At 35.7% G+C, this 13,530-nt stretch overlaps 1 protein-coding gene across 1 annotated transcript in view; it reads left to right on the top strand.

Annotated features, from left to right (window-relative positions):
• Positions 1-8,916: 8,916 nt before the first annotated feature.
• Positions 8,917-13,530, top strand: part of LOC138856913 (uncharacterized) — a 34,341-nt gene continuing 29,727 nt past the window's right edge. Inside the window, exon 1 of the mRNA XM_070107861.1 lies at positions 8,917-9,759. Coding sequence (XP_069963962.1) covers positions 9,192-9,759 — 568 coding nt within the window. The 5' untranslated portion in view covers positions 8,917-9,191. The remainder of the gene's footprint in view (positions 9,760-13,530) is intronic.

The following is a 13,530-nucleotide window of genomic DNA, read 5'->3' as shown; positions in this document are numbered from 1 at the left end:
AGAAAAAAGTTTTCAATACTAGCATTTGATTTTTATCGGTCAGTTGATATGGCAGCTATATGCTATAGTTGTTCGATCCAAATAATTTTTTCCGAGGTTTAAGCGTTGTAGTAAAGAATAAGACGTTGTTAAGTTTCGTGAAGCTATCTTGCCAAACAAAAAAGTTTTCCATATAAGGACGTGAAGTTGAACGGTCAGTTTGTATGGCAGCTATATACAAGTATGTATATGCTGTAGTGGTCCGATATCCGTACTTTCAACAAATGAGCAACTTTTTGGGAAAAAAGGACGTATGCTGAAGTTCAGATCGACATCTCAAAAACAGAGGGTAAAAGCAGTAGAATAGATAGTACCTTTTTTCAATTTTAGACTGAACAAACCGCCAGAGGATTTCTCTAAATTGTTTGAAAAAAATTATTTGAGTTCTAACCACACGCTATAACATCTTTACCAACTTTGAATTGGATTTGCTTATCTTCGAAAATCTCCATGTAACTGGTAAGAAATCTGGAAGCGGTATATATAACCGAACGCGAACTTAAATCGTTATATGTGTAGGTAGAGTGAAACGATATCAATTTATCCCCAAAATATTCAACATTTGTGCATTATTTTCTACTGAACCGTGAATGGTATCTTTTGAAGATGCTCTCAAGTTGTAAAATATATTTTTGAGGACATTATATTTTGAGCTTCTATAATTCACCGATTTTATGTAAATTAGCCAAAAAATATCTACATATTATATATATAAATATATATCTATATTTTCTTGTAGGCTTAGCTTAACATCGTTTTTGGGGTATATGTAAACTGAACTTTTAAACTAGCCTAAATTGCCTTAAACTAATATATAAGATATAAATAAATATATAAAAATCTGAGAATATTTCGTATTTCGACTCTAAAACATTTAGAAAACACATCGTCTTGTCTGAAATAGTTAGTAAAAAAATCGAAATAGTCAAAGATAACTTAAAAACCGACTCGCTTCCAATCAGATGAAATAAGGAAAATAATGACCTCGCTTTGCAGTTTCCGGCGATTACGCTGTGGCCGGGCACACATACAAGTCTTATATGGAAGAAGTTCAAAGCTATTGCTAGCTAAGTCATGCAATCCTTGACTAGTTTAAAGCGCACGGTCAGCGAGCTCAAGGCTAGTAAAGCCGCTTAGCTATCGGAGTGAATACACACCTCTCTCAAGGAAGCAGTAAGCTATTCTTACCGTGATGGCAGCCATTTCCGCTTGAAAGACACTATATTAATCTGGTAAAAACATTTAGAAACCCAAGGTTATGGATCATAAACGGTTTTCAGGAATTTTCTTTTTAATCAAAAAGCTACATGCTCTGCATAGGCAACCAAAATACCCGAATCAACCTAAAACTTACAAGGTTAATTTAAACAACATAACAACATCGCTAACGCTAACGAATAATATCATTAACAACTTTTTAAACCAATAAAACTATATAAAATTGTCAGCCACGAGCCTATCGCTAATCACCAGCAAACATCGTTAACGTAAGTCAACCAAAGGCCACAATTAAATCAAATTTTACAATCAAGGTCCACACAATTTAATCACTTGAAGATTACACAAATCCACGAAAGACTTCAACTAAAGACTTACAAGAAATTAAATTTAAGCAATTACACAGAAAATCTAAGTCAATACAATTAACTTCGACAATTACTGAGCTTTCTCCACCAAGCGACTATTAACCGTTAAATTTTCTGCTTCGGCGCGGTAATTCGATATCCTTGTAGCTGCAGGCGTTCAAACAGCAATCTAATTGTTTGCTCTTTCAGCGAAGGCGAGAAGCGAAACAAAGTCAACTCACTTGCCAGTTTAGCGGTGAACAGCAACGTTGGCCGTATTAAGCGGGTTGCCAGGGTGAGTGTGATATTGGAGAAAATGTGGGTAATTTGAGTAAGTTGTTACAAGTGTAGAAATATGCGTATGTTGTTGGTTGCTACAGTTTGGTTCCGCTAGGTGTAAGTAGTCAAAGGTAATAGCACGTGAAGACTTGATGAACTTTGGAACATAGACGCAGAACTGATGGACATAAAAGCAAAGACAATTTAAAGCAGAGCCTACGTTATCTACACTTTCTACAAATACGCTATTTTTAAGGGGTTAGGCGTAGTAAGAGACACGAAAAATTGAGAATTTTCAGCAATATTTTTTTTTGCTATTAAATCATGTTATTTTACAAAAGTAGTAATATGGCATTATTATAAAATGTTTTGACTTGAAGTCACGAAAATTTAAAAAGAAAATAACCTTTCTTAATTTCGAAAGTTATAGCTGTCTGTGTTGACCCACTTCCAACAAAAGGTCCTTGCGGTGACAATCATAAGTCCTTGGAGATTTATCTAAAATCAATCAGATAAAAAAAATAATTTTTATAAATGGATAATCCTGGGCCTGATCGAAGCTTTTTGTTTCAAAATTTTGGAAAAAAATTGAAATTTTTGAAAAAAAATCCTATGATCAGACCCGAGTTTATTATGTATTCTAAAAGCTTCTAAAATCTACTGAGCGGTTTTCCAGTTGCAGTTGTTACTAGTTCGAAAAACATAGTTTTGAAAAGAACGCATTTAAAGTTTCTTGCAGCTACTGCTAGCTACCTGCTCCCGAGCGCTTTTAAGTGCCCGAGCGCGATTTGTTATTTGTCGAATAACTTAAAAAGTAATTATCAGATAAACTTGAAATTGTCAGAGAATATTTTTAAGATATTACACTTAATAAAAATGCAAAAAAAAAGCAAATTGATTTTTTGAAAATTCTGACTACCCCTAACCCCTAAACACAGAGAGACATTTCTTATTCTTTCATACTTTATTTTTTGTACGAGGTCTATATTGCATACTACAAAACTTATAATATTAATATTAAATTTACTTCGTTTAAGGCTTTTAATCTTGCTTCTCTCTTCTCTCTTCACAAATCACAATTTCTATTAAAATCGCAAATATTTTTTGCAATAAACGATATTAGCCGCTAACTGCAATTTTCATATCTCCATGAAAATTAAATTTTAATTATATTATAACTATCAGCTGCAATTTTTAATAAAACCGAGCAGCGTTTTTAATCTCTCACCGCCACGCTCTCATTAAACTTTTACTATGCCTTTGTTGCCTAACCGGATCGGTCGGCCAGGCAGCCACTGATAGCGTTTTTTGTAATTATGAAAAATTTTCAAAGCGACAATAACAGGGCAGTTTAATTACATTCACTTGATGTGACATGACTCGCCTCTCGGCCAACCAATAGCGCTGCAGCGCAGTACCTACAGCCTGTCTGTTATTATCAACCGTTATTGTTGCCACGCACATATTTTTTGTTTTCGTTGCTGGCATCACCCTGATTGTATTTTTCGCACTCAATATATTTCTATATATATATATAGAATTTTATCTTCGCCTGCAGTCACCATCCGCTAGCTGACACTTTGAAGAACAAAAACAAAAAAAATGTATGGCGCGTGGTGGTATTGGTTGCGACTTACAGTTAGCCGCGCGTTTAATGAGAAATTCATAAAAAAGTTATGAGTTTCTGGCCGCACTATTTTAACGAACTTTTATTTTTAATTTCCGTCATTAAACACTTTCGCCGCTTTTCACACTTCTCTTTCTTCTTATATGTATGTATGTATAATTTTATATCGCTGGCGGCAAAATTTTAATCCGCGCTTAAGAATCTGCGCATAAAATAAAATTTTTACAATTTTTTCTTGGCTCCTTTCCCTTGCAAGCCTCCTTTTTTTCCATTTTAACACTCTACTTCTCGCATTTTGTATGCAGTTTGTCAAAGTGTCTGTCTGTCTGTCAGTTAAATAGTTAAATTGTTGGTTAGTTGCTTGGTTTGTTGCTCAACGATGCTCATAATTGCCCTGGCTCACTAACGGTTGCATTTAACACTATTTTTCGCAATTGTTTGTTGTTGTAAAAATATATAATTATGTAGAAGACAGAATGGGTGCGCTCAGCATAAATTTATGAAGACACATTAAATGAGATAGTATAATGATATATATAATAACATATTAGCCATATACCGAAGGATTAAGTATAATAAACATGTATATATAAATACTCATATCTCCAAGGTTTTTATTAAAAAAGTTGTGTGCATCGTGTTATTGAGGAGTTGAGATTATGAGTTGAGAATCAGTTAAGTTGTCTGAGTTTGAGTTGCCCTCATTATGCTCATCAGACTAATTAACTTACTTTGATAGTTTGAACCGATAATATGTTGAACTTAATCTACTACACTGCTGCCAAATTCGCTACATGTCTAAATGAAATTTATTCATTTTGGGGCACTCACAAAGAGCAATTTGGTTTGAAAATTTCGACATGAGAATTACAGAAACAAATTTATGCCCACAAAGTGAAGTGATCTGCTAAGATTAAACTATAAATACTATATTGAGAAAATGTCATACAGTTGGAGTGCATACAACAGCTCGCGACTCTCTGCATAACGCGGGAACAACTCCAACGGATGCACTAGATTGATATTGCAGTGGAAAGCTCGGCAGCAAAATCAGTTGCAAGATTGGCGGCGTTTGTTGAATTTTTCACAAGAACATTCGGGCATAGGTCGATAAGCAGCGGGTCTATGGATAAAAAACCACTTACATCACGCATAATCTGGGAGAGAAGGTTTTAAGTCACACTAAAAGCGGATGGACGGCGCAGAGGCACGCTACCCAGCAGCGGAACTATCAATATCGCTCGGATCAAAAAAGGCTGCTGGAGTGAGCGTCGGGATCTATTGCGTGGATCTAGATCTTTCAAGCTGCCGAAATAATGGTTATTTCTAGGTAGAAATCTTTTCGGTCTAGAAAGCTGCTAAGATAGCTAATAACGCAGGAAACGACAGCACGAAGAACATCATATACGTCCATAGATTGCGTCAGTGAATGTGCTTAGATAAAAAGAGGTAGTAGATATGGAATTATGGATAGGCTGCCGGAAAGCGAATGCATATATACTGGGTTCCAGGCTAAAAAGGAATTTCGGGAAAGGAAATAGCCGATGAGACTGCCAAAAGATAACCGTTACAACAACAACAAAAGTGTTTGATATCTAGGAGCAGCGCAGTTCAAGGTACCAAATGAAGTACCAGAACTAGTTATCAAGACTGTAAGAGTGTTAATGTCCTGCACGATGTGAACTTAAGCTTGTATTAAACTGAACTTCCATCTGGCATTACAAGAGACTTGTAGGGCTATGTATAACGTGACAGCCAGCCAGTATAATCTAATCTAACCTATTAAGAAAGTTAATTTCTTTGGTACTTTTCGAGTTTAACACTCAAGCTTATTAAGGTTACTTAAGCTTTGTAAAGAGTCATATTCGACTTGGCATTTCTTGGGCCTCACATGTTTACAAATTGCTTGCTGAACTAAAAATCTTTCATGGGTAAAAGACGCGGCTGATATTCACTGTTACTAAGCTGCAGAAATTGGTTTGGAAAGTGATTGAAAAATAAAGCAGCAGCTCCCCAGACCATATCGAAAATCAACTGATCTATTAATTAGAATTAAAACAAGGAAAATCGTTAAATTTGGTCTAAAGATGTTTATTTTCATTACGGGAATCAGTGAGATAGTATGAGAGATATATGCCGTAGTGGTGCGATCTGCTTAATATGTCCGGAAATTGTAGCGCTGCTTAAGATAGTAATCTTCCTTCCATGCAAGAACTTGGTTTTGATCGGTCAGTTTGTATGGCAGTGGGGTATAGCTGTGGTCCGATCTAAACAATTTGGTCGAAGTTTATAGCGTAGCTTTGAGCAATAATCCATGCCAAATTTCGTGAAGATGGCTTGTCAAATAGAAAAGTTTTCCATACAGGGACCTGCTTATGATCCATCAGTTTGGTGATGGCAGTTCCTACAAATAAGCAGCTTCTTACAGAGAAAAGGCGATTTTTCAGAAACTGAGGGACTAGTTTGTCTATATACATACGGATAGACGGTCACGTCTAAATTGACTCAGCATGCCACGCCCTTTTAAGGCGGATATTATAATAATTATTGTATACAAAATAAGGCTGCAACCGACGAACTCGCACACTTTTTTTTGAAGAGTTTAAAGTAAGGTGCTAAGATTTGACTTCTTCCGATCTTTTATAAGCAGTTTTTCACAAAGTATGTTCGGAAATCGTAAACCTTTTCTTTTAAGGGTCGCAAAAATATAAGACAATGGGTTCATATAATCTGTTCTGGGTATTAACTCTATTAAAAAAGATACTATTCCCCCCAATACCTACTTGAAGAGCCTTGAAGAGGCTCGAGTGACGCGATGCTATCAGAACTTGTTAGTATAAGAGAAAGGAATAATTGAAGATTTGTTGACTGACTGCTAATAGAACTAAATACTGCTCTTGGTAAAGAAAACAAACTTTTAGAACCGAGGTTGAACACAATTGCAATGTGCTTTTCTGACTTTAAAAACGATGAAGCAGCAACTCTGGAGTTTCGCTTTGAAATATTCTTAAAGAGAGAGTCTCAGTTGTTGCTTTGCAGATATTTGCTGTTTTTCTCACTTTTCACAAGTATTTTGCAATTGAGCCATTCCTTCTGGCTGCTTAGCATGATTTAATTAAAATAACTTAAATACTTGTTGTATTTTTTTATAACTGTAAAGAATTTTAAGTAGTAGCAATGGAGAAATTGTGTTTCAAAACTTTCGAAATTGTTGCAAATGCTTAATTTATATATTTTGTTGTTGCTCTTTCATTGCAGGCGCAAATAGTTGCTGAAATATTTTTATGAAGCCAACGGGAATGGAGCAGTGTAAGGACAAATTTAAATGCATGAAGTGAACGTGGAAAGGAAACAGACAAAACACAATCGAAAAATTGGACCAAAAACTATGTTGCAACAACAGCAAAAAGCGTAGCAAAACGAATGTAGGAGAGGAATAGTGTAAACAATTTAACAGCCAGGAAGAGACACTGACAACAAGAACAAAAACAACGCGGAGAATTACAAAAGTAAGCCACACAGCAACAACAAACAACAACAACACAACGGCGCACTCGTTGAAGGCGGCGAGTAAGTCAGTCAACACAACAGATTACGTGCAACATTGACAACAGGAAGTGCTGACGACAGGCGACGAATGGCGACGACGCCGGTGCACGCGTCACAGCCGAACTGCTGAGAGCGCTGCTGCCGGCGACGGCTGAGCAACGTAGACGGATGGACGGCGGCATGAACGACATTAAAGTGTAATTAAACAAAAGTTACTTACGCCAGGCGAAAGAAATGCAAAGCCAACAACAATAACACATCGCATTGCAACAAAGATTACCGTTAACTGCTGTAAGGCAAACGCGAACAATGCCTGCAACAATTGCATGCAACAACATAATCACCGTCAAGACAATGCTGACACACATTAATGCAAGCACACACACATACAGAGATGCACAGAGGCACAAAGATACTCCATTGCGTGAAATGAAATTGTGTTGTTGCATGAGTGCAGTGTTGTTGCAGTGACAGCTTGAAGGATGTGTTTAAATTAGGGCGGGCAGAACAACGCTGTTGGCACTTTGCCAACAATGTCACGTCACTAGCAGACACTAAAAACAACAATAACCCAAAAATAAAAACAAAATACTGAAAAGTAATAAAAATAACGGCGAAATAACAAAAGCACCGCGTTGGCGCCTGAGCGCTCAATTGTGTTGCGGTTGTGTAGGTGTTGGGGAAATTAAGCGAAGTGTGGACATAAACACTTCCGGTTGGCTAAAACGACATTAGCGCGTCACGAAGAGTGACAGCTGAGACAGTTGAAGCCACACGTGTGCGTGCGGAAGTCAGTAGAGGAGAGAGGGCGGTGTGTGTATCAAATAAGAGATAGAGAGAGAGAGAGTGAAAGAGATTGAGAGTGTAAGAGTTAAAGCATTGATAAAGTTATGTAATAATTATTAAGCGTAGTTTATTAAAATAATTATCGATATTTTCTAAAAATTATTATCGATAAAAAGAGCATATAGTTATATTGGTTTGGTGCTAACTGTTGTATGATATATAAAATAATATTGAAAATAGTTTTATAGCTTGAGCAACTTTTCAAGTACCTTTCATTTAATACCAATATTGTAGCATTTATTTCATTTTTTTAAATTTGTCGTAGCCACACTTTCCAATAATAAAATGAAAAAAATCAAATATTCAAGCAAAGTATTTTCTAAACCTGTGTAGTCTGTTGTTCATATTGAAAAATTTTTATTATTAGCAAAAAAATTTTTAACAGTTGGCAACACCTCTGCAAAAAGTCAGCACCAACATTTCTTTTTTAATTCCATTCGCCCTACGTGTTTTGGCTATTTTATGATATTCCCATTATTTTATTATTTGATAGGAGTAAATAACATAATGTAGATTTGTGGCATCTCTTCACAAAAATAGACCTTGTAGAGAGGCGAATCGAACTATAAGCTGGTATAATATATACTTTACATAGATTGGCATAATCCAACAGAGATAGAAGTGCAAACTATTGAGCCACTTTAATGAGGTTTCCATATTTTATTTCTCTTCATTGAATTCGACACCATAATTTTCTTGTTGCTCTCGCGTATGAAATTTTTATAAGTGAGCACAGTATAAATTTAGCGATTTGAGAATTGCCGAATCGAAGACAGTCTACTTTTCAACTCTTATTTTAGAAATATACGATATATTTTCTGAAGATCGTTCATTTCTATTTTTTAAGTAGATAAGTCACAGCGCCATCTGTGGAGAATATAATATTACAACATAAGCCTAACTGTTTAAAAACGACTGTTACCCGAATTCAAGCTAATATTACAACTACTACTGTAAAAATTTTAAATAACTATATTATACATTATTTTTATAAATTTTCTCTCCCGAGAGATAACTGAAATAGACCGAACATAACCTAATTTCTGCTCTTATAGTACTGAAATCGCACAATGAATATGAAAAGCACATAAGAACCTTACAAAAACTCCAGCAAGTCTAGCCAAAACTAAACAAAAAATAAATAAAAATACAATAACAAAAGCAAATAATCAAAAACGCTTCGTACGCCCGCCGCACACCGTGTAACCAGCATAAATGTTCCCGTGGCGGCGACGACGGCGGTGCGTACAACAAATGCAACAAACACGTCTGTTATTACAATTAAAATGTCGGACGTTGAAAGAGCGCGAAACGCAACGAAGACAACAGCAAACACAGCGTCGACAACAGCAACAGCCAAAACAACAACAACAACAGCAATAGAACGCATCACAGCAAACAGTGAGCAATTGCCATATAAACACTCCTCAACAACAGCAACAACACCAGGAGCAGCAGCAGCCGCAGCGGTAAAGTTACAACACCAACAACTCTACCACAATCAACTTTATCACCAGCAGCAACAACAGCAAGTCTATAGTAAGCCAACAACACACTATAATTACAATAACAGCGCAACTGTTGCACAACAACAACCACAATATCAATTGATCACCAGCGCTGGTGGCGAATTTGGTGGTGGCGCTGCCGACGACACATCCATCTTTGGCAGCTGTTTTGGGCTCTTGCTGAAGGTATTCTTCTCACCACCCGGTTTGGTGGCATTGGTTGTGGGCTACTCGATGCTCGGCGCTTGCATATTTCCATTACTTGAGGCACCACAGGACATTAACACGTCGGCGGCGATCGCGAAGAGTCGAGAGGAGTGTCTGCGTGAGCTGTGGATTATAACGGGTGAGTAGAAGCAACAATATTTTAATTAGAAAAAACGCTATTGCTTGTTATTTTTATGAGGTGTTGTCCACACTCAAAGCAACGGCGTGTTTTCAGTTCCCCAATCAAATTAACCAAATTTTATTCCTTATTAGAACTCTTACCGCCTGAGTTAAAACAGTGATGGAAAATCACTATCAAGCTATGTGTCCTAGCGTTGTCCTAGTGGAACAGAACTCGTTTCTTATTGGTCAAAGCTCAACACTTCTTGGAGATTGCTTTTTTCAGACGGTACAGCTTTTGACAGTACAGGTCCGAATTTGGCTGTATCGGAGTAGCTCATAGTAGGCCTTTTGGTCAATTGCGCCTGCTCATCGCGATTCGACCATGACCGCTTTTATTTGACGTTGCTCAGTCCACGAGCTCCTTTTCATACTCTGAACAGGATATATTAAATTTTCAACGAAATTTGTAATACCCAAAAGGAAACTTCGGAGACCCTATAAAGCATATATGTATATAAATGATCTGGGTGACGAGCTGAGTCGATTTAGCCATTTCCATCTGTCCGTCTGTATATACGCTAACTAGACCTCCAGTTTGTCAGATATTAACCAGATAATTTGCATACGACTTTCACTAACCAAGGCATTGCTGATTTGTCGTTAACGCCGATATCGAATTACTATAGCATATAGCTGTCATACTAACTGAACGATCCAACTTAAGTCATTAAATGGAGAAATTTTTTATTTGACAAGTTATCTTCACGAAACTTGTTACGGATTATTAGTTCAGCCATCGCTACAATCTACTAATATATTGCTCAGATCAGGCCACTATAGCATATAGCTGGCATTTAAAATGACCGATCAAAATCAAGAAAAATATAATTTTATTCCCTTTATGCTATAGAAAATGCACCTGTGAAGTGTATTCATTTTCTTTCTAACTGGTTTTACTTCTAGCCTCACCCGGCTTGTGCAATATATTCCGTTGTGAAATGCATTAAATAATTTTTATTGCAATTTCAAAATGTATGTGTATATGTTATAGCTTATACTTTAACCACATTACGGCTTTTAAAATTCAATTCAAACACACCAACTACACTTAATAAATTACCTAATATTTCGGTTTACCCATGTGCCATTATGTCATAAAATTAACTAATTTGTAATTGAAATGCTGTAGTATCTGTATGTATATTGCTAACAATATTCAATATATTTGTAATACTAAAAGTTTCTATGAGACCGCAAAAGCCACATTCACCACAAATTTTGTGATTTCGTCCACTTGAATGAGCTACACATCACTAGACAGTTTTAGGCCCAATATTCAGCAAATGCCTAAATGTTTGTGTGAATTTTGCCGCTGCAAATCAATAATAGTTTTGTGGACAAGTAGTCACAATTAAAATTTTTTGTTTTGCGTAAAATTAAAAGCGCTTAACCTTACAAGCCATGCTTCACCTACATTGAAAAAAAGTGTAACCAATTACCAGTAGCTCACATGCAGCGCACATGAACACATTTTACCATGGCCGTTGCGCACAATTGTGGTGAAACTCTATAAATTCAAAATAAATTAAATAAATTACCGGAAAATAAATGTTATTATAGTTGTAAACCCTTTGTTAGTAGTGGCATTGTTTAACAGGTATATATATTTCCAAAAACATTTCAATGTCTTTATAACGAATGGAAAATAATTTGCAAACTACTTGGCTGTTTTAAATTGTGGTTTACTGGATTCGCATTTAGAGTAATTTTCGACTTTTACCACATAATTTGACTGCAATATTTGCTTGCCAAATTAAAGTCATACATATAATTGCGGTTTCGAAGTTGACTTATAAAATTACTAGTCAATAATTTATAATTTTATACAAAACCACTGAATGACACTTTTTTCATGGTTGGTCAAGTAAAAAAGTTGATCCTCCACATTGCCATTTCCTATCTTTGTATTAATAAAATGCTCATAAGAGTACAGCAAAATATATCATGCACCAAGAATCCACTCTTCGATAGCTTAAAAACATCGGAAAAAAATCATTTTCAGCTAGGTAGATATGTCTACGATCTACAGAAAATGAATACCTCTGAAACTGAAACTATAGTGGTTTTAGTGGCCCGACGTTTCTGATTGCAGTAGATCAGTTTGATAAGGCGACAATGAATGTAACACTGTGGTATTTATTTTAAATTCTGTTGTTAAAAAGAAAAAGAAAACGACTGAAACCCTAACTAAATCCCAATATTATATAGCCAGTATTTTCATCGCACTGACCGGCTTTGTAGCTTACATATCGAGCAGAATATGAAAATTTTCAACAAAGGGCTAAGAGAATATTGAACTAATTTTAATCTGATTTAATTCTAAAAATGAGTTGTACGAGTCGATAACAGTAGTATAGTTGTTTGAAAAGGGAAGTGCCCGACGGCAGACGGACGCACTTAAGTCATCACTAGGTGCATTGTTCTGATATTCTTAAGTTATAATGTGAAAATTTAAGAAATCGCATTACAACCACGCCTAATTCCATTATATCACAATTTTAAAGTCCATCTGATCCTTCAACGTTATAATATATAAATCAAATGCCAATCAAGTTATCAGCATGAAACTTTGCACAAATAGTAGCTTTAAAATGCGTCAACTCACGCCTATATAATGCCGAAACTGCACTTTAATTTTTACAGCCCCAGCTACGGAATATATGCACATTATTGTTTCTGGTTGACCATTTACCGAATATATTGGTTAATCTTTAAGATATTACAATATATATAAATTAAGAGAAATATTTTGTCGAGAAAACTGTATCTTGCACCTAAAATCGATAAGATCAGGTCAATACTACCCCTAGAACCCATAAACCTAATATATAAATTATTCGGTTGCCATTATATTATTTTCGATGACTTGCTGATTTTTTGCCATTTATGCTGGTATATTGGAATTATAAATAGTTAATATATTCAGTTCAGACCTTATACTAGCCCTAATATACATTATAAGTAATTTTCGGCTTTTGACTATGTCCGAACTTAGCCTTGCCTTTTTTGTTTATTATATTTCTATAAACATTTATAGATTATAGACTTGAAAATATTGAATAAAGTATATACATACCTACATATATCTAAGCCCATTTTTGTTTGATTGGTTGATAAAAAAAATTGGATTGAAAACCACTAGTTTATTCTGCTCCGTACTGAGGCTGTCATGTTCGAGATTATTTCACTCAGTGAAATGTTATTGTATCTCAAACGTCTCAAAACTGCGCATTCGTAGTGGTAGCAATGCTCTTCAAAGAAATTCGAAAACGTCAAAGTTATTCAATTTGCCCTCAGTCTCAGCTATGAAACGATATGTTACTAGTTTATATGTATATATTGTACATCCTTCTGAAATGTGCAATCACTGCGAGTTCGCTTCATCTAATTATTCGCCACACAACGAGCTCTTATGATAATTTAAGTACGAATATATATATTTATAATTAGGTGCCGTATGTCCTTAGTGCATTATATGAGAGGTACAAATCCTTCCACATACCTATATATGCGTGTCAGCATGTAAACATGCATTTGTAAGCAAGTTGCAAGGCATTGTTGGCATATGTAAATTAAGATGCCATCAACTGTTTTAGACAAGCAAACGAGCAAGCAAGTACGCAGAAGGACATGCGAATGCCATGCTCAAGGCCTCCAAAAAGGACATGCAATATACAAACATACAGACGCGCATATAATATCCCTGATATGCACGACTAAATTATGC

The sequence above is a fragment of the Bactrocera oleae genome, chromosome 4, assembly GCF_042242935.1.
Source record: "Bactrocera oleae isolate idBacOlea1 chromosome 4, idBacOlea1, whole genome shotgun sequence".
Lineage (NCBI taxonomy): Eukaryota > Metazoa > Arthropoda > Insecta > Diptera > Tephritidae > Bactrocera > Bactrocera oleae.
The sequence above is the reverse complement of the archived record's forward strand: the minus strand, read 5'-3'. Positions and strand labels throughout refer to the sequence as shown.